Source organism: Micrasema longulum, unplaced genomic scaffold (assembly GCF_059751315.1).
Source record: "Micrasema longulum isolate JH-2025_06_02 unplaced genomic scaffold, ASM5975131v1 h1tg000236l, whole genome shotgun sequence".
In the NCBI taxonomy this organism is placed as follows: Eukaryota; Metazoa; Arthropoda; class Insecta; order Trichoptera; family Brachycentridae; genus Micrasema; species Micrasema longulum.
In genome coordinates this window covers 63,059-90,336 of record NW_028277441.1, presented here as the reverse complement: position 1 = coordinate 90,336, position 27,278 = coordinate 63,059, and the positions used below count along the sequence as shown (strand labels likewise).

At 30.4% G+C, this 27,278-nt stretch overlaps 1 protein-coding gene across 2 annotated transcripts in view; it reads right to left on the bottom strand.

The window, feature by feature from the left end:
- Window positions 1–27,278, bottom strand: part of LOC148283453 (dopaminechrome tautomerase-like) — a 118,174-nt gene that overhangs the window by 48,022 nt on the left and 42,874 nt on the right. For both annotated transcript variants that reach the window (XM_088243803.1, XM_088243802.1), the window contains exon 2: window positions 16,233–16,564. In XM_088243803.1, the coding sequence (XP_088099929.1) occupies window positions 16,233–16,520 (288 nt within the window). In that variant the 5' untranslated portion in view covers window positions 16,521–16,564. The remainder of the gene's footprint in view (window positions 1–16,232; window positions 16,565–27,278) is intronic.

The following is a 27,278-nucleotide window of genomic DNA, read 5'->3' as shown; positions in this document are numbered from 1 at the left end:
ATATAAAAAAATTAATCCTTTTCATAAATTCAAAAGAAAATACTATTGTAAAAAGATAATCAAAGATTGTGTGTTTATTTAAAACATTGTTTGTTAAATAACAATAACGCACAATGGTAAATGTATTGCCTTAGGTATATTTTTTTTCTTGCACTAGTGAATTTAGGTGACTTTTGCGAGGTTATGATAAGGTCGACATAACATATGTATTTATTATTTAAAATATATGCAGTTTACATGCCTTTTATAAAGTACAAAGTAACACAAAATTAAACATGCTTACATACAGTGATGTTAAAAAACAAATTACATGAAATTTTATAGGACATATAAATCTAATTCATTTGCAAAAATCAAAATTAAGATGCGAAATAAAAATAAAAAACATGCCGATCCGAACCACCTGTTTTTGTTGTGAATAAAACAAATAATAAGTCAATTTTATATTTGAAGCACTAATTTTGTAATTATTAATTAAAATAAAATAAATAAAACAACTTTGTTTTAAAACACTTACTTTTTTATTTTTTTCTACCGGTTTCAAAGCTATGCAAGCTTCTTCATCAAACATTTTTTTCGTTTGTCCAAATTTTTGTAGACAAGGACTGGATTCAACTCCCTGGGGAGCTGTTTATATCGACATGTTACAACGGAGATGAAGAACATTTAAGAGAAGGTAATATAGAAGATATTGTTGATAAATCCACCTGGTCCATAAAGAAGAATAGAAATTTAAAAAATAAGATTTTCAGGCGTTGCCTAGTATGTAGGTGGAATAATTCAAATAGATGAATCTCACCGGCATAAATAAAGGTTTCAGCTCTTTAACTTCACAAACATCAACAGATGAAAGAATTTAAGGAATATAGATGTTCAAATATGGGCAGAATGGTAAAGGTTACAAAGTGTGTAAAGTGGTCACTTAAACCATTTACAGGTCATAAGCCCTGTAGATGCCTAGACTTCTATATTACCTTCTCTTAAATGTTCTACATCCCTGTTGTTCTTTATCAAAGTTTAATTAAGTAATGAATCTAATCCTAACTTATTTTAACACTGATTACTAAATTTTACACAAAAACAAATGCATCTAATTAGTCCAATGAAATAGGATTAATTTCATTAGTTAATTATATAATACCTTGATTGTAGAAAAAACAAAAAACAAGTGGTTAAAAACAAATTTGTTTCATATTTATTTTATAACTTAAAGAACCTCTTTTTTTATCTAGCGATTTCAAAGCTAGACAAGCTTTTTTATCAATGTATTATATAATTAAATAATGAATCTTATTCTATTTTATTGGACATATAAGCTGAATTCGTTCCGATTTTATATTTAATAATCACTGTTAAAATAAAATAGGATAAGATTAATCACTAAATTATACAACAATATTTTGAGTTTGTCCAAATTTTTGTAGACAAGAACTGGATTCAACTTCCTGGGGAGCTGTTTATATTAACATAATACAACAGACATGAAGAACATTTAAGAGAACGTAATATAGAAGTCTAGGCATCTACAGGGCTTATGACCTGTCAATGGCTGGTTTAAGTGGCTACTTTACACACTGTGTAACATTCACCATTCTGCCTATATTTGAACATCTATATTCCTTCAATTCTTATATCTGTTTATGTTTGTGAAGTTAAAGAGCTGAAACCTTTATTTATGCGGGTGAGATTCATCCAATTGAATTATTTCACCTACATACTAGGCAACGCCTGAAAATATTTTTTTTTAATTTCTATACTTCTTCATGGACCAGGTAATTTATCAACAATATTTTGAGTTTGTCCAAATTTTTGTAGAAAAGAACTGGATTCAACTCCCTAGGGATCTGTTTTTTTTTGCACCACAACAGGTCAGGAGGCCCAATTACAGTGGTGAATTACATCACAGAACACCCAGGCTTGAGAAAAATCACATTTTGTGTTCTCACCGGGAATCGAACCCGGAACCTTCAGTGTTTGAGTCAAGCGTCTTGACCGCTACACCACGGAGGCCACCATTTGGAATCAAAAGACGTCAACTCGGCCGAAAAACACTTGAAATCAAAAGACGTCAACTCACTTTTTACCTTGATTATATTAAGAAAGTTTATATCCACTTTTCCTCCTGACGTATGAGTATAATTATATTCTATTTATTTATTTTTTATGCCCGGGGGGCTTTTAACATCTTTGTGGTAGGTACACGAAATCTAATTAATTGAACAATTTCTAGGGAATCAAATACGGAGTTCACTATTTTATGCAGAAACATAAAACTATTCATTTTTATTCGCTCATAAAACGAAGGTAGCTTAAAAAATAATTTTTACTATTTAGTTTGTCCTTCAACAATCCTAATATAGCTTGGGATAAAATAATTAAAAAATTTCGCGATTTTGCTAGTAACAAACGACACGCCGTCGGCGTCGAGTATTCATTTTCATGGAGCTCACGTGTAAACTGCGCCTGAATTTTCGTTTTGTCCCAGCATTCTGTCCTGTGCGATCGAGGCTGTTCACGAAACTGGGACAAGATAATATTGTCATACCATATCTTATGTATTGTCCACATGTAAACGTCTTCTTAGGTGAACTGCTTGTAATTCTTTACAGTAAATCATTTTGATACTAAACCAATGATTATTTTTTTTAGATTAAATGTATTTAACCCAGGCTCTCCCCGGTGATATGTAGCTAGTACACATTGCGTCTAATAACTATAATATCTTTATAAATATTGGGTTCAGATTTTCAGTATTCCTCCATTACACATTTACGTATCGACTGAAATAATTTGTTATTAAATAATAAGTACTTCTTAGGCACAAAAAAAGCACTTTATCGGAAATCAGGGATAAATTATACTCACAGTATACCAATGTTTCGCATTGTTGCGTGTGAAGAAAAGAGTAACGAATGTATACCCGTCGCAGTCAGTCACGTGGTCCAGTCCGGGAAGTTGACGCGGGTGCACGTTACACCCTAGTCGTTTGCGATACCTAATGGTTTTTTCATGTTTTCGGCAGTTAGATTTGAAAAATTATCACCTTTGAATGAAATAATGGTTAATCAAAGCCATTCCTTATGAATATTCTATTTTTCCCTTTTTAAATTTCTTATTTTTTAATGTGTAGTGACTACACAGCACCGTAACGCGAGGGTGTTTTTAGAACAGTAAAGGAAAGGTGAAACTAAATTTTAAATGAAACAAATTTTAAATTTAGTCACGACCAGAAAAAAACATTTTTGTATTGTAGTTATATAAAATTATACAAAAAATTGTTGTATTTTGATTATTGCTAATATACATAATAGTTCATACATACTTGTAATAATATAAACACATATCAATACAGTAATTGATCAATCAAGTCTTTTTTTAAATATCCCTATTAGATGTTTCAAAAAATAATAAATACATTAAATCAAGTATGTAAATGTACACCAATTCAGATTAAACGAGTTGTTTCATGGCCACAAAGTATTATTCAAAAGATATCTATACGTTTTCGGTTAGTAATGAGTTTTTTATTTGTTTAAGTTCGTTCACTTCGAGTACCTTCTATAAATTTATCTAAAATGATACCTTAATAAATTCTTGGATGCGGATTAAAAGTTTCGAATAAAAGTTTGAAACAAGTTCAACAATATTATATTATGACATTTTGCACTTAGGGCCAAAATGATACAATAAAATAATTTGAATGACGAGGGTTAAATAATAATTATTATCCATCAGAACAGGACCCCAAGACGGAACAAAATGCATATAGGAACGGTAGAGTCTTATACCCGTATGCAGAGACAAAACTTAAGGTGAGGAAAGTACATTCTATTGTCTTCACCTTCGGGTTTTTCTCCGCATTTGAGACTAGAATGTACTTTCCTCACCTTAAGTTTTGTCTCTAAATACAGGTATTTATCAATTATCTAGGTATCTGAATCCTCGCTACATGAAGAGTTTAAAAATTAGTAAGTTGCCAAATGTATTTATTTGAAGTACGTCGCATTTTCAAATAAAATAACGAGACTTTAATAAAAAACATATTTATATAAAGCAATTGGTATAAATTATTCAGTGGTTTCAGGAAAAGTGGAAAATATTTTTTCTCAAATACTTTTTTTACTGTGAATTGAAAATTGAATGCATGAGTGGATAAAGGTGTTACTTGACAAAAACAAAAAAACACAGACATCTGAGATAAAAGTTTTGAATACCAATACAATTTTTAAAAAGAATAACACATTAATATGGAAACTTCACTGGTCCATTAGAATTAAGTCCAATTGTGTAAAATATTAAACTTTGTAACTGTACTGTATGTTTCCTGAATAAAAGAAAATAAAAAAAATAAAAAAATAAAAATTAATACCAGTCTATTTATTATGAGAGCAAAAGATTCATAAAAAAAATTGTATACCCACGAAAAGGCCATGCCTTCATGGGATTTTTTGTTTACTATTGTTACTATTAATACGTATTTCATTCCTATGTTAAAAAAAATAATACTCTATTTTACCTCTGATGCGAATTGTAAAAAAAATATATTTAAAGAAATAAAAAAAATCGGTCTCAAAATCGATTTTCTGTTATTTTTTATGTAGAATTTGGCTTTATCTGAAAGGAGTTTGCATAAAATCTTCATTTATGTAAAAAAGTACATTTAAAAAAAATATATGACAACACCTTCATCCACTACGTCTTCAATTGTTCGTTTGTAATATTATTTTTTAGTAATATTATTTTTATTCTGTTTTTATACATACTTACAAACGGTGAAAGTGTAAATACGCTCAAAATTTGTTGCAACAGAGAGGGAAAACATTTTTGAGAAGAATATGGATGTCTAGGTATTAACAGGACTTATGACCTGTATCATGTTATCTTCTCAAAATATTTAAATCCTCTCTATGGGGGAAATCAAATAGACAAACATTTGGATATACTCCGAAAATTGTGTAAATACATCTTCAAAAAAACATTGCAATATGCCTGTCCTTAAATTAGTTTTTTGACGATTCTTTGAGAATTATATATTTAATACATCGTTTTCAAATATATTTATATTTTTAAATATTGCCTTATCGTCAATACTTAATAAAATTCAACAATGTTTTAAGCATGTCAAAATGTTTGCAGACAGGCTGGATTTCCTTCCTAGAAAAAATATTTAGATCGAAACTTTTTGGAACAGAGAGGGAAAACGTTTTTGAGAAGTGATTTGGAAGTCTTGGCATCTACAGGGCTTATGACCTGTAATTGGCTGGTTTAAGTGGCCACTTTACACACTGTGTAACATTCACCATTCTGCCTATGTTTGGACATCGATATTTCCTTAAATTATTTCATCTGTGGACTTTTGTGAAGTAAACGAGCTGAAACTTTTATCATGCTGGTGAGATTCATCCGGCTGAACCAATTTACCCACTAGGCAACGCCAACTATCACTTAACAAAAGTCAACAGATGGAAGAATTAAGGAAATGTGGATGTTAAAACATCGCAGAATGGTGAATGTTACACATAGTGTAAAGTGGCAACTTAAGCAAGCCAATGACAGGTCATAAGCCCTGTAAATATCTAGACTTCCATATTTTCTTCTCAAAAATGTTTTTCCTCTCTGTTGCAACAAATTTAGATAATAATTAAAATTCTTCTCATCGTTTCTTTGAATCCCTTAAAATATGTATATGTATGTGTATGTTTATGTTTTTCCTTTTTTTTTTTAAATGTTATAACTATTTTATTTCATTTTTACATCTGAGCATGTTTTTCATTCTTTATTTCAATTCTTAACTTTTAATTACTCTTACAAATTTTCTTCATTTTTAATATTATTTCCATTTGTAAATACTCATTACAAACTACAAACTTTAAAATATCTTTTTTTTACTTAAATTCTAATTTTCAACCATTTTCATTTATGTTTTTTTTTCCTTCTCTTTTTTATACTTTCATACCTTACATATAATTGCTTTATAATATGTAAACTTCACTGGTCCATTAGAGTTAAGTCTAATTGTGTACAATATTAAACTTTGTAACTGTACTGTATGTTTCCTTAATAAAAGAATATAAAAATTTAAAAAAAAAAATAATAGAATTAATCATTAAATGTATTTTATTAGTGCAATTTGTTTTGACGAAAACCTGATGTTTTTCTAAATTGAACTCAGACACAATTTTCATATCTTAAATAACATAGGAAATAAAAATAATTGATATTTTCAGACCTCTTCAGATCCAAGCTTAAATTAAGTTTTTTTTTATGAAAAACGATAAAAATGTACATCATGAAAAGCTCTAAAAATAATAACTTTTATAGTTACAAAGGAAATATGTATATGAAATCTATTAAGTATAAATACCTATAACATCGTTCTTAAGCAACAATTAGACTTTAAAACATGAACAGTAAGTTGAATCAGTATTACATAAAACTTTTTTTTCTCAATTCGATTGTGTACCGTTGTTCACAGATTCTCATATTTAATTGATTAACTTCTTCTAAATATAAAAGCTTCCGCCACCGGTTAATTTGTGTGTCAATCTATCTGATAATGAAACCAATCTTTTAATTCACAATCGAGTCCCGTGAACTCCGTGCTGGATAGAAGTGTTAGTTTAAAAAGGTTCTATTTACTTTTACCGACGCGACGTCAAGATTAAAAGTTTTTTCGAACTTTTTTTGAATTCATCATCATTGGTTAAGCCGATAATTTGTTTCGTTCTATTTTAGCAGGGGAGAATCATATGTAAGTATTCCATCACAAAACCAATTCCTTACAATCTAGAAGAATCATCAATGATACCGTATTCCTTTACAAAATATGCAATAACAACTATGGTCGCCCTCAACTACTTGAGAAAATTAAAATTCGTATCCCTCAACGTACAACTCGGCTGCAACAATTGTTTCATGTTGGTATTTCAAGCACGAATAATAATAAGAATGCATCTTTTCCCAGAATTTTAAATAATTATAACACGTTTTTTACTGAAATCGATATATATTTCCTCACTTTAAACAAATTTAAAGAAAATGCCAGAACCGCAATTAAACATAATCATAACCATTATTATTTAATCTAACAGTACCTACCTATTATTTTATTTTTTGGTACACTTTAATATTGTTATTATGTTCTCTTATGTGAAAGAAGAAAGGAGGGAAGGCTGATCAGTGGTTACTCCGTATAGATCCGCCGGCGAAAGGATTTTTAATTCCCAGTAAACAAAAACTTTTTCTTTTATTTTTTTATTATTTTATTATTATTGTAATATTTTTTTTAATTTTATTTTTTACGTGAAGAATGATGCGGAGGGGCTTTTTAAAGGTACGCTTTTTGTCTTCTTTTTGTGATATTGTATTTAGTAATGTATAGAAAACTTTAATTGGCCTATAATTTTGGTTTATTTGTAAATATTTTTTTTTGTTGTTAAAATGGTTCTTGTTTTCTTTTAATAAATAAATCAAACTAAAAATTAAAATATTAAAAAATTGAAGACAAATGTTAACTTTCTATTGTAATTCAGACCTAGGAATAATGGAAAATTGCAGTTAAAAAATACCTTTAATATCAATGTTTTACATCCACTCCGCCAGAAATCGAACTCAGGACGTTAAAAATGGTAGGGACACTACCATTACATCAAGAAGCGGATTTATTTCCACTCCGTTTTCTTATTCAGGATTTTCGCTCGACAGCCGCCATCGAGTCGAAATTACTTATCAAATGTTCTGGTTCTATTCTACAAACATAACTGTATTCTTCATTCACCTGGATACAAAAACATAATTTCTCTTCAAACAATAAAAATTCTAAAACATTCTAAACAGTTCATTTGTGTAAATTCTAGGCAGAAGTTCATTGTAATTTATTGTAGAAATAAAAGACGCGTGATACTTAAATCCACAAATATTGTCTGATCACTAATCTCGAAAATTTTACGAGAGCGATGAAACCGGTAACTGGTTATTTAAAAGTTTGTGATTTTGTTTTTAAAGAATTAGATTAACCCCCAACTAATGACATCTTAAAAAAAGCCAGTAATTTACAAAAATCTCGATATCCAAGATTTTTAACTGAATTTTACATACACGCAATATAAATGCAGCTTTAAATTACTATTTGTCTGTTAGAATTTAAAAAAAATATATATATTCCAGAAATTTTAAAATCAATATCAAATATGAAAACATTTAAATCTAAATCAAAATAAACAATCGAGACTTATCCTATCATGAGCTCCATACAGTGGAAAATTATGTATATTTAAGAATATAACATCTAATTTTAAGGAACCGTTTTTAGATAATAAATATGAAATATAAAAAAAATATAATGTTTATAAAATTAAAAATGAATGTAAAACAAACTCATTCTCTTAACACTAGTTTTTACTCTATTAAGCTAGGGTTTCCTAGGACAGCGGTGCCCGTATTTTAACGGCCGTAGTGAACGGTGATGCAGTGGACAGCCGTCGTAAAGGTGACTAGAGTGTGGTTTTCTAGGAAAACGGTGTTATCAACACCATTTAACACCGTTTTCCTAGGAAACCACTCTCTAATCACCTTTACGATGGCTTTCCACTGCATCACCGTTCACTACGGCCGTTAAAATACGGGCACCGCTGTCCTAGGAAACCCTAGCTTTACAGAGGTAGAAACGTTATTATTAATTATGTATGCACAAAACTCTCGTTTTTTATTTCCCAAATAAAAAAGCTTTTTTTTTTTAGAACCATTTTAAAATAAGGTACAGAACTCTGACTTGTACATGTTTGATTGTTTACTGTGATTAGTCTGCGAATATTTAGCACATTTTAAATGCCGGACGCAATGATTGTATTATAAGCTACCGCTGACATGTCTCTCACGAAGCGTTAAAATATTTTAGTAGATACAATAATTGTAGAAAAAGCTTCATATATGTTATGTACTCTACAATTATTTTCGCAAATTTAAAACGCTCTCATATATAGTTATTGTTCCTGTCAAAAATCGTCGAGTGTAAATGATTCGAAATGAAATCTAGTTCTACAACTTTTTCGTTTTTAATAACGAGGCTTTTTAAAAGAAATTACATTGTTAGAAAGTATTTAAGTAGATGACTATGAATCAAAATTAAATTGGATTAAATAGCATGCTTATCTTTAAATATATAATTCCTCTGTACGTGTGATGTCACCGTACTCCTCCTAAACGGCTTAACCGATTTACGAGCGGTTTTTAGAGAAATATAGCGCTGTGCGTGTTCGAAGATATTAAAATTTTCAATCGAACACTTAAAAAATAAGTAAGGCCCATAATGTTTAATACATCGATCTACCAGGGTTGCATTCAAGGAGAATGCATTTGCAAAAAAAATGGAAAGATGCAGTTTTTTAGTGTATAAAAAGTTTGTTTTTGAATGTTTACAAACAGCATTTGTTTTTTGTGGATCTCAATCAGATTCTTTCCTTAAATTCCTTATAATTTTGATTAGATTTTGGATTTTTGGTAATACTAAAATAATAGTAAATTTAATTCATTTTTAAAAATCGTATTCCTACATAAGTACACCTCTCTGTTGGTGAGACGACCGGAGTTTGACGTTTGCAAAAAAAATGCCATATTTGAAAAAAAAAAATTTGTATGTTTTGGAATTCAACCATAAACAAGTACCTAGGTACCTACTTAAATGAAATATTTTAATATTAAACATTTTCAGTTTTGAAATTTAATCACAAACAAGTACTTAGGTACCTACTTATCAATGAAAAGTCTTTTTCCAAGCTAATAGCAGGTAAGCCAACATCTGACGGGTCCGCTAGTACGAGTATAATATAATATTTCTAATTTATGTATATTTTAAAGAATACGTTTTTCTAGTGACTAGGTTTGTCTTAGGTGTCAATAACTGGGTAACCCTTTATCATCAGGGCCCGTATAAGAATAGGAAATTAAGGCTGTAGTCTGGTAAAATGCACGCAAAATTAGGATATCATTCGATTTTTCCATTTTAAAACGAAGTTTTATCTACAAATTAAAATTAAGCTTTCTCTATGGAAATTAGAAGATGTATACAATTTTTTTTCTAAATATGTTTAATTACAGGTTGCCGACGAAGATATTTAAATTTTCATACCAACATGCACATTTTTGTACATAAATATCGATTTTCCTTTGTACCGTCTCGGTAATTGCGGCCCTGATTTTTTTAGATTAAAAAAAAATCATTTGATTTTTTCAACAGCCGTGGTTGAAAAATTGTTGAATTTTCCGAGTGAAAAATATTCGTATATTTGTTTCGTCCGCCTTCGCGATGGTTAATGGTGTATTAAAATAATTACTTGGAGTAGTGATTTAAATTAACATTGTTTTATTGTGATCTCTCTTCTTCAATAAAACCTTGAAGTCTTTAGTGATGGCATTATTAGCAACATCCTTTGGCAATGAAATCTTTAATTAATTAACACGCGTCTTCTAAGTTTTAATTTAATTTATTGATATAATTAATAGAATCCGACCCTGAAATCGATCGGACACACTCGCAGTCATTTTTAAAATTTTTATTTATCAATTTAAATAAAGACAAAAATATTTTTTAAATTTTTTATTTATTTTAATTAAAAAATACCATTTAATAAAATGGTATTGGGTTGAGTGCGTTTCAGCTCTTTGGGTAAAAACTCATGTTAAGCGGAAATATTTTATAAAAGAAATAATAATTTCATATGATATTAATTTTATTCGTTACATATTCGAAATTACGATAACAAGAATAATAAAAAAAAAATACACGTGTATTTTGAGATGTAAAACGTTTAATTTTTTTATATATGTCTTCTTGTTCATATCGATCTCATAGCAGTGAATAATACTAAACTCATTTTCAGCTTCAGTAATTATTTAAAACAAAACTTTAAATTAAATCATAATCAATAAATCCAATCCAAAATATCAATAATAATTCAAAGCAAAACTGTGAATCGGTACTAGTCCCGTGGCTAGTGTCTCGGACTCGCGGCTCAAAGGTCCTATGTTCAAATCCCGCCCTACAAAAACTTGTTTCCCATTTTCTAACATGGTTATTCACGACTTAAAGAAAATGGCCCCAAAATTTCAATATTGGGGTAAATCATAAGATATTAAAAAAAGCATTATCCTGAATATTATGTATAGTATAGTAGTAAGCTAAAAAAACAGTATTGTTTAAAACATAAGAAAATAAATCAATTTACAAAAAACCGATGCTTGTTCTTCAAATATTGGTTATATAATATAATCCACCTGCGCGATTGTCAGTTATTATCTGCCCAACCTTGTTATATGAAACTTAATAATATTTACGCAATGGTCATCAAATGGCGGTAAAACTAAGCGGTGATGTGAGAGTGATCAAATTGGATATTTGTAATAAAGAAAGTTGTTCGTTAATAAAGAAATTCTTTATAAACTGATAAACTTATAACCTGATACATATTTGAAACTGGTTCACAATTTATTAGTAACATATACTTTCTTCTGCCTGACAACTTTTTATACATCAAATCAGATTTTTGACAGTGTGACGTTTTTGCACGTATTCACGCTTCTTCTGATTCTCATGGACGTCGTTTTTAAAGAAGGGATTTGTTTATGTCCACCTCTTGGCTAAATGGACAGCGCAATTGCCTATGGTGCAAGAGGTCTCTAATTCGATTCCCGATATGGTTGACATGAAATACTTATTTAAAAACAGGTTTTTACACAATAATATTTCTTAGTCCTAGAATTGGCACCTGAAGCGTAAGAAGCGAAGAGAAGCGATCATCTTTTCTTCATGTTACATATGATTGAAATACGCTGCAGTTGATGTACCGATGCAGTGCCCTATGTACCATTTGGTGCGGAAAAGGAATAACGAATTTGTTTCTTTTTTTTCACTTCAAGGATTACAGCACAGATCACCCAGGCTTTTTAAAAATCACATTATATTTTTGTGATCTCACTGGTTATCAAATTAATAACCCTCCGTGCGTAAGGCAAGCGTCTTAGCACCTTTTTATTTATGCACTGGGGCCGCTATCTTAAAAAATACTTTGTCAATAATGGCAAAATGTTTAGTGGTTTTCTTAAAAATATATATTTGTTTATACACTATCAAACTAAGCAAAATATTTTTATGTATCGTATTATCACCGCTATGATTTTTCAAAGTTTTGTAATTTTAAAATTACCGCGCTCCCACCCGTCACGTCACAAGTAGTCAGTTGGTTTTCATGACATTTGAAAGTAGAACCCCAAACCCGTCAAAAATAGCAAAAAATCTAAAAACATGGTGACGTGGAAACCGGAAATCAATCACAACACTATAATTGATTGATTATCATAAACACGTGTTTACATGAACCTGTGACGTTTTAAAGTGCCTCATTTTATTAAAACCATTTTTATTTATTTTTTCTCACTTTTTCGATAAGCTACTCTAATTTTTAAAAAATACTTGTAATAAAACATTTTTAAACCCAACTTCATGAGGTACTGAACTTCGTCATTTGAATTAAACTCCATGGCGCTATATAAGTTATCTTTAATCATTAAAATACGAAGTATTATAAATACTTGCTTGTATTGTATATATTGCTACACATCGATAGGGACGGTTGTCAATCTTTTAAAGTTCGAGATTAGCGAAAATTAACTAATCTGCTTTCCTTCCACACTTTCACTTGTTTTTTATATATCTTGGTATTTTTATGTATTTTTACTATGTATTTTTGTATTATTTAATTTTTAGTACTCACTGTTATTTGGAAAATTATTTTTTACTCGCATTTTTTACTATAGTATAGAGTGAGTTTATAAAAACCATTTCTCAATTATCATTTCAAGTATGTTTTTGATTTTTTTTCTATTGATTTCAATGATATTATTATTTTGTATATTCAAGTACGTATGAATCTAAATTTGTATAATTTATATTTTAATGTTAACATCTGATTTTTTTTTTTACATCATCGTCTTTGAATTTTTTTTATTATTATTTATACCTTGTTTTTCTGGATTGCATCACATGTCATTTTAATATAATTAAATAAATTTTACTACGTATTTTTTATTGTTAATTACTATGGCACAGCCTAAAAAGCCTTAATAAGTTCATTAATATTAAAGCGAGTGTAATTTTGAATAAATAAATACTTGACATTCACGACTAAAACCTTATCCTTAAAACATGTCGATACAATAATTGCACATTAAAAAAAATGTTTAATGCTGAATTTTTTATTATCTTCCTCATACAAGAACAACTAAATTAAAAGTCTTATCAACAGTTTGCGAAATACTTTTTACCTTGGAATTTACCTACTACAGATTCATTTGGTATTTATTTTTAAATGCAATGCGCTTAACCTCTTATCCAATATTGCGCTATTAAACCATATGTTGAGGAATTTAATTACATTTCTTCGCGGGATAGCAAATTAATTATGTGTACAATAAAAACACCATTTCAAGTTTAAATAACTTAACAGCGAGCAAAAATAAAAACTGAAAGTAATTGCAACAGAAAAGAAGGACACTTTTGAGAAAGGAAATGGAAATCGAGGTATTTACAAGACTTATGCACTGTTCTTAGCTAGTTTATGTGTTTAAACATAGACAGAAAGGTAAATGTTACACGGTGTAGACACTTAAACATATGCAATAGTATTTCTACATCACAAAACGTAAATACAAGACCTAGAATAATTTGTGACATCTTATATTATTTATTGTTTCAGCATTTACTTTGTGGAAAAACATTTTGAATTTATTTAAAATAAAACACTTTGTAAATTTACCACACAAGAGTTTAATACATTAAAACACGACTAGTTTCAGGTCATCAGTATTACCCATCCTCAGGTGTAAATATAAACTAAAGTTTAGTTAAACTGATTACCCGAAACTAGCCGTGTTTAAATGTATTAAACTCTCGTGTGATAAATTTACAAAGTGTTTTATTTTAAATAAATTGTAACATCTTAATATTAAAAATGAAAAAAATATAAGGACAACATCATTATACTTACAGAAAAATATATTTCTTTAATGAAACGAACAGATGAAATAAAAACTGCCCAAAAAAAGAATAAAAAAATATGTATTTTCAAATATTTACAAGATATAATATTTTTTAAAAAAGCCATTAAAACTTAGATAAAATTCTTGTTTGTAGTAAAAAATCACAATAAAACTTATTGTTAATTTTTTGCCGTCCTTGTTTAAAGAGACTGTTTTTTTTTATATCATTTGTAAGCTGTTCAACACCACATTATTCTTTATAATTAAATTAAAAATGTTAATCCAAATATAAACTATTTAAAGCAACGTAAAAAAAAAACCTTTATATGTACATAGATACTGTCATTATTTAGGTGTGTCGATTGGGCAGAAAAAGTGAGTAGTTACTTACCTGTATTTTTCACTCTCTTTTTTATGTTATATAACATGGTATACATTTTAACGATTGTCATGGAGGGTCTTTGAATAGATTTTTTTAATACGGATAATTACAACGATATAGTATAATAATGATACATGCACATAACTTGCCCATACTGATTAAAATAAACGATAACATATTATTAACGGTGTACATTTTGAAAAAAAAAACACTTTCTAACAACGGTGGCGGCGCGGCGGTCGGTATTCTTTTGTTATTTATTCAATAAAAAGGTTGGATTTCGTTTGTAAAAGCTACGTCCAATATTTTGCTACCAAAGGAATTTTTAAGGATAATTACATTTTATTTTGTTTCTTTATTTGGGAAAAAAACAAAAGATTTCATAAATAATTCATATAGATGATGATTCATTGGAACTTAAATTGTAAAAACAGTCAATAATCATAATTCACAGCTATGTGAGTTATTAAGCAAGTGTGTACACATTATATTAACCCAGTAAAAAAAAAAAATAGATTTTCAAATTTAAATGAAAAAAATGTTAGTAATTCAGAAACTGCAAATAAAATATATATATAAAATAAATATTAATAATAAAGTAAATAAAAGTCGAAATAATATAAAATAATTGCAATAATAATAATTTTTTTTTAAAAAATATACAAATAATAAAATATATACATAATAAATAAGAAATTTATAAAAGTGTTTTAAAAACTAAAAAAAAACTTATGTAAAAATTTTGAAGAAAGTAATGAATATACATTGTTAATTTTTATTTTTTATTTATTTATTTATTATACGAGTATATATGGCCTAAGCCAATTACAACCGTTACATGAAGAAACATAAATGCAAGAAACTGAACAAAAAGAACATAAAACTATTTAGCAAAGACAAACAAGAGCAAAACAATAATTGTATACAATATACTCAGAAAAACGAAAGACCTAAAACTTTGAGCTAAACCATGCCAATCCAACTTCATCCCAAACTGTTTAGTCGCGAACAGATCTACGAAAAGCCGGAAGATATATCCCAAAGAATTCCAAGTCGTGTGATGAATTGAACAATCTACACATTCTGGACATTGAGGTATAAAAACCAAAGTTGCTCTTAGAAGATTTTATAAATAGCAGATTTTGACTTCTGGTGACACGGTTGGGAACATGAAAAGAAATTGATTGCAACAGAGATGGGACATCACTTAAAGCATTAAGTATTTTGAAAATGCATATAAGGCCCATCTTAGTTCTACGTCTCTCCAATGAAGGCAGATTAATTAATGACATATTCATATTATTATACAGGCGTATTATTAACATATCAACGCCTATAAGTAGTTTTCTATATTTAGTATGGAAGAGATAGAAAATTATGTCTATAACTGGACCGAACCATAAAAATGTGTTATCAAAAGATGGCAAAATTTAAAAATGTGTGATAACAGAGGACATAAAACAAAGATGCGGTAGATACTAATAAAAACGAGAACATTATAATACTGAACAAATAATAATAAAACTTGTATTCAGTGATAAGGAAAAAATTGTATTTTAAAAATTAAGAATGGAGCAGGTAAAAAAGCGACGTCACGTAATGTAAAAAGGAATGTGGTGATATAGTATAAAAGGAAAAAAAATAGTCAAAATAAAAGATGCCGACCAAAGAATGTTGGTATTTAGAGACAGGAAAACAGTTATTAGACGTAAATAAGAAATATGAAAAGTAATGAAAAAGGGAATGAAAGAAAAATAAAATAAAATTGTAATCGTGTAAAATTTATGAAGTTAAAAAAGAAACTTGAAAAGTATCTTACCTCAAGTACCGGGCTGGATCCTGGAGGAGAGTTTTTTGGTACAGACGACACTGTAGCGGCAACTCCAGATCTCAATCGAGGAGCAGCCAAGAACAGCCTATCTTCTCCAACATCCAGACCAGTGATGACCGTATTCTCCGGCTTGAACAACTTGAGTTGCTCTTCGCCACCCTCCTCGAAATTGTACGTCACGAATGGCCACTGCACAATTTCTTGGGTGTAGCAGAGGATCTGGCTTACGAAACAACACAGTAGTAACACTGACAGCATCATTTTTGACTGCGCCATTTTCACTTTTGTTTTATTTTAATCGTAACTGCACAACTCTGGATCTATATTAGGAAATAAAAACTTTAGTTACGCCATTTTGGTTATTGAAATGAAATTGTAAAGAATCGTTCCTAATTTTTTATCCACGTTTCATCTTTTTTAACGAGTTGATACTCAGAGTAATAATGCGTGAACCTATAGAGAAGCCCTATCACTATGTTTCATAGAACGCAAGCGATGCTAGTTTGTTGGTTAGCAACCAATTGGTGGCCATTTCGTTTTATTTGACAACATAAACATAACGGTTTGATCTGATGCATTTGTAGCTGTGCTTGGCTTTGTTTGTAAATAACTTGGATATTTATGTTATCTATATATAAAAGCCAATGTTCGAATGGTTGTCCTCGATGGACTGGATAACTACCTGACCGATTTACGTGCGGTTTTCAGACAAATGTACATCTTTGTCGCGAGAAGGTTTATAGCTCATAAAATCTTCAAATTATTAAGTAAAAAAAAAGTGCATTTGCCGAGAATGCGAATACGAAAATAAAGCTGTTTTTTTAATGTTTACAAATAGTATTCATTTTTTATGGATCACAATCAGATTATTTCCTTAACTTCCTTATAATTTATTTTGATTTTTAGTTATACTAAAATACTAAAATAATATCAACTGACATTCTATACAACAATATTTTGAGTTGTCCAAATTTTTGTAGACAAGGACTGGATTCAACTCCCCGGGGAGCTGTTTATATTAACATATTACAACAGAGATGAAGAACAAATATGGGCAGAATGGTGAATGTTACACAGTGTGTAAAGTGGCTCATTTACTCATTTTATTTATTCATTTATTTATTTGACGGACTTTTGCAGTCCATTCAAACGATGGTAAATACAATTTCTTATAATAAATACAGGTACTAATAAAATAATATACAACTAAATAAAATTGAAGCTAGGAAAAAAGAAAAAAATACTACCTCAAGACAATATCCGGTCTATCTTAGTGATGTTTTAAATCTATAAAGGCTTACACCAAAAAGTCCAGATCTTGTCTCAAGTTTACAATACGACACAATCGGGACATTGGTGCATGCAAGTCGGGACATTTGTGCTGAGTTGATCGAGAAACAGCACATTATTATTTCGCAACCGGCGGATTGTAACATTGAATGCCACAAATTTTCATAAACACATATCGATTTTTCTTTATAAACAGTCGAAGATAACTCTGTTAACTTCCTATTGTAATCGGTGCCAGGGCCGCAATTACAAACGTTATCATATCGAGGTGGTATAAAGTAAAATCGATATTTATGTACGAAAACGTGTATATTTGTATGAAAATTTCATGGATCTTCATCCATAACCTATAATGAGGAAGTTCAGTGTCTTTTTTTATTAAACTAAGCCAAAAAAAATATAAAAAAATACTTGTGTTATCAGCGCTACGATTTTTGTATTTCTGAAAAAACTCCGCGTGTGACGTCAGAGGTTGTTCCCTGTTAGTTCTTCCTAATGGTTCGTTTACGGTAAACCAACCGGAAATCCTTCCCAACTCTCGCAATATTGGTTGGTTCACATGAACCAGTGACGTCAATCAAAGTAGTGCGTTTTTATTAAAATATTTTATTTTTTGAAACTTTGCCCTACAATTTAATGCTCTAATTTTTACCGCGATCTGATTTCCCGTAGGGCCAAAGTTTCTCATTGAACATGTTAAGAAAAAAATGTATACTTTATCTGTTTTTAATACAAAAAACTTAATATTACTTTGTAGATATTGGAAATAAATGGTAATGTTCATGGTAATACGGGCCTAGGAAATTAATGAGTTATCAAAATAAATATAATTAATTCATTTTTCTTTCTTAATGTGCGTGTACATACATAATATGGTTGCACAAATTAATTTGTTAAAGGGCCTTTGATTTCATTTTTTATGCAACGGTGAGTACAAACATGACCATTTAACTAGTACACAACTGTGCGTGTTTTCGCGTTTATGTTATTCCAAGTATTTAGGTTATAAAACGTGTGAATACGAGTATTTTCGCCATTGCCACCGATTTAAGAATAAATTTTGATGTTTCAATGTGAAATCGAAAGGGAGAATTTAAATACTGGCATCATTTAATGGTATATCTTTAACATCCGTGCTACACGACTTTGTCTGTGTCTGGGCAGATGAAGAATACAGATTTGTATCTAAAATAGAACCAGAATCCTAACGAGTGTTTTCGACTAGGTGGCTACACTCAGGTAAAAATACCGAAAAGGGAAATCGTGTGAAGAAAATTCCGCCTCGTACTGTGGTGGTTGGAGTCTACCCTGCAAGAGGTCCCTGGTTTGATTAGTAAAATATTTATTTATTTATTTATATACACGGCACGCAGTGCCTTTTACCTTACAAAGATACAAATTTAAAAAAACTTAAATATAAAATGAAAAACATAAAAATCAAATTGAAAAGTATTATGTTACATAAATACTATAAAACAGCAGTTTCGTATAAAGAAACTGTGTGTCCAGATAAAATTCTAAAAGAAAAATATTTTTTATGTTTTTTTTCTTTAAGCGGTTCAAAACATTAGTATATTAAATACTTGCTCGGATACTTCTTTCCTTTATCGCACCGAGAGTGTTTGATATTTTAAATGAGCGTATTAAGCTCTCAAGGGCAAAAACTATTTTCAAGAGAGGAGTCAAGGACTGGATTTTCCTTAGTGGGAGGGATTTGAGTGGGAAACTCCTTGATGATTTTCCGAATGTTTAAGTTGACTATTTACCATATTAATATGATGTATATTTGTTTTTTTTTATTGTTATTATTGTTTTATTTGATCCCATAAAATATTTGTGATGATATACTCATGTGTCTGTGTCAACTATTCTTATTCTTAGAGGTGGGGGTCAGTGCTATTCAAGCCTCTAACGTCATGTGGCCTGTAAAGATCCATTGTGTGTGTCAACATAGGACTTTAAGTCCCATGGAGTTGAAACTTAAATCTCAAATCATGTGAAGTAAATTGTCTTTAACCTAGTCGGGCCGAAGGGGGGGATTCGAATCCCACATAGACCGATTTTAATTCGATAACTCAAGTATTATTAAAGCTATTTGCCGTATTTTTATGTAATCGTGAAATTAATAGAAATAAGCATTTTACTGTTTTTGTTTTTAAATTTTTAAAAAGTAGTTTTTCGTATTTTTTAATATTAAAACAAAAAAAGACGTAAATAATACAAGGGTCAATTTTACTTTATGTACATAAGCATTCGGCAAACTAACAAAAATGAATAAAATTCACGAATGAGTAAAATATGTGTACGCGAAAACATGTATAAACTATTGTACGGTCATCAACGTTTTATTTTCCTGACGCCATATACAAGTAGGCGCTGGGGTCGTATGGTCCCCTTGTTCGGATCATGTGTAATTTTTTAATGCTTAGTGAGGGAAAGGTTAAGAAAATAAATAAATATAGTTAAACTTATTGTGCTGCTTTGTATTTGCTCGTACAGGGAACATAAAGGGTTGCGTTTAAATATAATATGTACAATGTACATGTTTGTTGTCAGATCTAAGGATATTAATTTGCGAATTAGGAACCGCCTATTCGGTAACCGAAGGCAAAATATTAACCGATACTTAATCTTAATATGGTCTTATTATTTTTAATTTATTGTTTAGACAACCTGGGTGTTGATTATAATAATAGATAAAGGTTATTGTTATTTTATGAGTGGGCGTATGAAATTTCAATAAATCATGTTAACAATTCCTTATACCGTTTAGATAAAATTATTGCTTGTCGAAATTATAAGCGGCTTTGTTCTAGCGAAAATTAGCTTTACTGGCGAAATCAACCATTGGAAACAAAATGAGGAAAGTTACGAATATCAATGCTTTTTTTATGATTTCGACCTGTTCTTATTAATTAAAATTTGCTGCAACAGAGAGGGAAAACATTTTTGAGAAGGGAATATGGGAGTCTCGGCAATTACAAGGCTTATGACCTGTCATTGGCTGATTTAAGTAACCAATACACACACTGTGTAACATTTACCATTCTGCCTATGTTTGAACATCCACATTTCCTCAACCATTCCATCTGTTGACTTTTGTGAAGAAAAATAGCTGAAACCTATATCATGTGGGTAAGATTCATCCAGCTGAACCAATGAGGAACTTCAGCCCTACGGAAAATCGGATACAAAAAATGTTTTCTTGCGCGGGGTAAAATTTAGAGCATTAAATTGTACCGCAAAGTTTCTTGAAAATATACGGAAAAAATAATAAAAAATATTTTGATAAAAACGCACTACTTTGAATGACGTCACTGGTTTATTTGAATCAGCCTATGATCTGAGAGCTATGGAAGATTTCCGGTCTGCTTGTCGCTTCTGGACCAATGGGAAGAACTGAATGAGAATGAGAATAAGCGAAAATGAACCTCTGACGTTACACGCGGAGTTATTTCAGAAATACAAAACTTTTAAAAATCGTAGCGCTGATAATACGATATATAAAAATTGAAAAAAAAAATTTTTGACTTAGTTTAATAGTCTATTACCAAATAATAATAAAAAACACTGATCTTCCTTATTCACCCACTGGCAACGACTGAAAACAATTATTTTAATTTTTATACTTCTTCTTTTACCAGGTAGTTTATTCATCAATGTTTTCAGTATGTCCCACATGATAAAGGTTTTAGTTCTTTTACTTCACAAAAGTCAACAGATAGAATAGTTAAGGAAAATGTAGATGATCAAACATAGGCAGAAAGGTGAATGTTACACAGTGTGTGAAGTGGCCACTTAAACCAGCCAATGACAAGTCATCAGCCCCGTAAATACCTACACTTCCATATGCCCTTCTATTTTTTTCCCCCTTTCTGTTGCAGTAAATTTAAATATTAAAAGCCCCCTAGGGATGATACCCAGCCAGTCTGCAAGCATTTGGACATACTAAAAACATTATTCTTTACATTTAACAACTCTTAAAAATGGAATATTTCAACGTAATCGGAAGTAAATAACATCAACTCTGGATAGACGCTGCAATGCGATCCGAAACGTCGGAAAAGAGTGTAAATAACACACGGCGTTATAACCCAGAAAATGCCTCTGGGTATTTGAACGACTGTGAAAATCTAATAAATTTATAGACTAGCTGTTTTAAATCAATTATAATTATGCCAATACTAATCCTACGTGCGATTTGATTTAAAACTAACGACATTTAATTGGTAGTTATGAACGTTATTATTGTCAAAGCAAGTGACCCTTCGGTGTTGTTGATAAAGAGAGCATTATGTTATTCCGACAGAAAACTTACATTGTAAAGTACTCGACGCGCGGCGGGGTGGTTGAATTATATCGCAACCTTGGCGTATTTACATAAACTTGACGATGTTGATATTTTTTAACAGGGCGTATCATAAATAGTTCTTGTATTAATTCGTCGATTGCAAAAATAATAAAAAAAACGATGAATTAAAAAAAAAAAATAGAATTCATATCGGGTTGTGGTCCTGTGGCTAGTGTCTCGGACTCACGGACCAAAGGTCTGTGGTTCGAATCCCACTCTACCCCAACTTGATTCCATTTTCTAATGGTAAGTTATTTACAATTCGTTGAAATTGGCCCTCAAAATGAAATATTTGGGTAAATCATAAGAACGCAAATATTAAAAAAAATATATATAAACTAATTGGTAAAACCGTAATCACGTACAGTGCCACACGACACTTATCTTATGAGCTTTAAAATACTTTTTATTGTTAGTTAAAATATTTGTTTTTAAATAAAAATAATATATTTAGCTAATTTCAAATACCGTAAAACTTCAATTGAACGTAGTTATGCCGAAAGCAGCAAGCCATAGAAAAGTAAAATTGATAAAACTTATATTATGTGCTATTGCACGTCTGTTAAAAGTAAATAATCAAATCTACACCACAGTTGGAATGTTTTTGACTTTGACAAATGATAAACGATGTATACATTGTTTTTATATATTACAAACAAGAATCTAATTACGAATTTGACTGATTTTAATGGTTTTTAAAGTACCCTAAGATTTTTCTAGTTCTATGGGTATTTTCTACAAATTTAAAAATGCCGTTTTTGGGATCGACCCTTTTTTCAGAAGGTGATCATGACAGTTTTTTGTATGAAAGCGGCCTGACGGTTTTTAGCAGAACATAGAATTGACCTTACTGCATCCGATAACACAAATATCTATTTTTTTCAAATAGTGGATTGGCTGCTTTCTGCATAACTTCGTTCAATTATCAGAACTAAAGATTTGCAAGACGTTGTCCGGATACTCAGAAATCATATTGAAACAATTATTAAATTGACGCAATGTTTTTAAAGAAAACGCAAAATTTACTCTGAGATCATTTTTTCATTGCTTTTGAACTAATACAGCGAATTTATTTCAAATTAAAAAAATTCTAAAACATGTTCACAGCAAAGTTAATTACCCTTTTTATTTTTTATTGCGACTTTTTTTTTCTTTCTCGATAATGATCAGGATATTTGGCAATCCGGATGACTGGAGTTCTGATAAATGGAGTTCTACTGTCACTGTTTCTCTTATCCGAGTTAACTACTTTATCAAAGGAAATAAATATTACCGTTTTTATTATTAACCCAAATATTTAAATTTTGGGATCCATTTTTGACGAGTGAATAAACTCAGTTTTAGAAAATGGGAAATAAGTTCTGATAGAGTGGGGTTCAACTCTCTGATCTGTAAATCCGTTACATAACTTAGTTCACGTAATATATATATGTATATATATACGACTTAACGGTATGAAAAAACACGCCAGTTTGTCATAAATACTTAACTTAAATTAAGACAGTGAAAATATAAACAAAATTGAAATAAAAAATATACAAGACGATACTGGCATAACAGAAACCGAAAATGCCGACACACACAAATATAATATCAGACAAAACAACACCACTTCGTTCCTTCTTACAGCCAATCTGCCAAACAAAATGGATTTTTTGCCCTTGAAAAAAGACGCACTGTATCTGAATTATGATATTGACATAAATTATTAAACAATGAAGTAGACTCTTTTAACCTACTCTCCAAAATTAATTTCAATGTCCCTTTTCGCGTGACAAGAAATAAGTATTTATTCCATCTGCCAGTCTGTAGCACTAACTATGCACAGCACTCTTTCCTCTATCGTTCTTGCTCTTACTATAACGTTTTTTTTTCATCTCTTGATATATTTTACATGCCCCTTAATTTATTAAAAAATAAATAAAGACTTATTATTTCTGGCTGCGATACAATCCCATTTACTATTTACTGATGCACACACCTGAACACTTACGTCTACACTAATACACATAAACACACATCTACACTTACTCTCATACAAATACACATAAACACATCCTTTTGTTGTAACACAATTTAATAATGTTCATGATTTTTATTTAGAAACTTCGCTGGTCTGTCTTTAAACTGTATTAAAAAAAAAAGTTATTACATCATTGTCGACTGTTTGTTTCTTTAAAATAAATAAATAAAATAAATAAATAAGCAAGAACAAACGCAGGACAGTAAAAAAATACCATGCAATGGACTCACTACGATGACTAACCTTACTATTTGAATAATTATATTGAGTTATAATTATCATTAAAAAGCACATGTTGACTATACTGTTAAGACGAGGCATTATATGACTTGACCTTATAATATGTTAATAAAACCCTAACGGGTTTTAAAAATGTAAATAAAAAAATATACATATTCATAAGTATGTCTAGTTAAACGAGATTAAGAAAGTAAATCGAAATGTTTCAGAGTTAAAATTGTCTGACTACGCCCATATTCAAATTAAATGTAAAAATTCAATCCATGAATGATAAAATATATAAATCGTAGAACTATTTATACAATGAAATACAACCAATATGTAATAACAAAAAATGTAGTTAATTTTATCCAATTTACTTAGAATATTGCGTACCTCATTCTAAACCAGAATTCACAATTGAATATTAGAATTTCAGAAAAATTTCATTTAAACTTTATTTTTCTGAAATCAACGCAAAACTCACAAATTTACAGAATTTAAAAACAAGTCTACAAATCTTACTTGTTATTTATGGTATCATGCATTATTTATTTATCATTAAATAAGGAAATCCCACAGAGGTATAAATTAATATAGGTGATGTTTTATAGATCGATAGTTTAAAAACGTATTTCAAAAAATGAGCGTTGTAGCGTCAACGTTGCCATGCAAAATGCGTAGTAAAAAAGACTAACTGTCTATGCCAGTTAACTGTGAACTCAACACTGTATGTCGCGTCTTTTTACGCTGCTTCATATTTACTGGGTACAAGTTAGGTTCCTAAGTTGAATGGAACACAAGACGGGTGCCTAGTGCTGCATCTAGTGTATACATATATAATCCGGATTATAGAAGGTTCCGGGTTGGATTCCCGGTGAGAACACAATAAAAACAACGTGAAAAAAAAACGGGTTGTGGTCCCGTGGCTAGTGTCTTGGACTCACTGCTTAAAGGGTCGTAGTTCGAATCCCACTCTACCTTAACTTGATTTCCGTTTTCTAATAAAGAGTTATTTACAACTCGTTGAAAATGGCCCTCAAAATTCCACATTGGGTCAATCATAAGAACACAAATATTTATTTTAAAAAAATATATATACAAAAAGCAAACACAAATATGTGTCAAAAAATACCCTCACTTACCCGAAATACAATTGTAAAATATAAAACCATGTCAGGTTTCATAATCAGACAGTAAATGTTATAAAATAAAAATGTTATTCAGCTGTGTCGTGCATACATTTAAAATTGAAATAATAGTGACTGTAATTAATTTTCATTCGCCTCAGTATAATTTAGAACAACCATTGCGAAAATTCGCGAATCGCTCCGTACCTTTTAATTTCCTCGCTTTATTTTATATCTAATATCTAATTATCCTTAACCTTTAGAACCTTCAAACGTCTCTTTTCCGCCATTGTCTGAATACCCTGTGAATTCTACACCGTAACTCCTTTCACTTACATTGGACTGCCGCCAACATCTGTCTTTGTCCGCGTTCTAGTAGTAAATGCTGTTCTCTACCTACAGCACATTGAACGTGACAACAAACCCGCCCATTGTTACAAATACCTGATTTAAGGCAACCTTTTGATCCTCGAGTCACAGCAGACTATACTTATCTACCTGAGCTAGGGTAAAGCAAGCAAAAAGTGCGCACTTGAAAAACGGGGAGACTAACAAAATCAGTATCAAAAATACTATTTCACATGAGTTCGATGCGCAACTTGTGCGTGGTATGGTAGCGAAAAGACTATTTATTTTATGTTTAATGAACTAATTGAACTTAAAAGACAAAGCCCCCTTTTACTGGTTATGTTGGTCGTACCAAAAACACTGATCATGGACAATGGCGTTTTTGCATTTAAATTTCTCAATAATAGTAATATGAAAATAAAAAGTTTTGAAAAACAAAATCATGTATTATTAACAAAAGTCTAAAAAATAAACTTGATTTTTTTTTGCGTACTCCATCCTACTATACTAGTTAAGAGTACGTAAAACATTTCTTTGTACAAGGTAAGAGTACGCATATAATACAATTTTAAATTATCGTACATAAATTACTATTAAATGGTCCAAAAACAATGTAGTCAATGTACTAATCGTGCCACCATGCTTCACATCTAAAATTGGATCAAATCCACTTTCAGTGGGGCAAGGTATATCTCTTTGCAAAGAAAGTAACGGATGACTTGTTGACTCGTTTGACCATCTAAACTCATTGGTTTTTTTTTCAGTTTTTGTTTTTTTTTACAAGTTAATTTGATTTCTCTCGTAATTTTTTTGCCCTTTCCTTCTTCTCCTCTTCCTGTTTTATATATTTTATGTGGATCTTGTATATTTTATATTGTTGGCCTCGTAGTGTTGTGCTCAGCACGTTTGCTTATCACGCAAGAGGTCTCATTTTCTATTCCCGGCATGGTTGACATGAAATATTTATTTAAAAAGAAGTTCTAACGCTATAATGTTTCATATTCCCTGGAATGGCTCCTGAAACGTATGACTGATCATCTTACCTTCATGTAACAAAAAAAATCAAGGTAAACTGCAATTGGTGTACCAGTGCAGTGCCCTATGCACCATTAAATGCGGAAAGGGGAACGATGGTATTGATTTATAGAACACACATGCGTACTTTTTGGGTGCGTACTTTTAGCTTAGGCACCCATTTGCCAACATTACCAAAATTATTTATACAATGACATCCATTCACAAAAAGAAATTTACTTTAAAAAGTTGAATAATCAATAAACAAAATTAAATAATACTATCACTTACCATAGTTAGGCTTAAAGTATTATTCGTTTTTTATCTATTTTTACATCAAAACCACTAAAAATCAAAAATTGTTATTTATTAGACATGCAATTCAACACTCGATGTGAATGACACGCCGATGGATAGTTTAGGATATATATTCTTCTCTGTCGTTCCTCACTTCTTAAGGCCGTGATCATTGGTACTCTCTCCAGCCATTCCATTAAAAAAGCGTATCCACCCTTCACGGCTCTGCGCCCTCTCCACAGCACCATATGGGGTCGCTGGTGACGTTGTTTTCACCTGGTCGATCCATCGAGCTGCAGCTCTGCCTCTGCTTCTTCGTCCTGGCACAGTGCCCGTGATTATTGTTTTCTCCAGAATTTCTG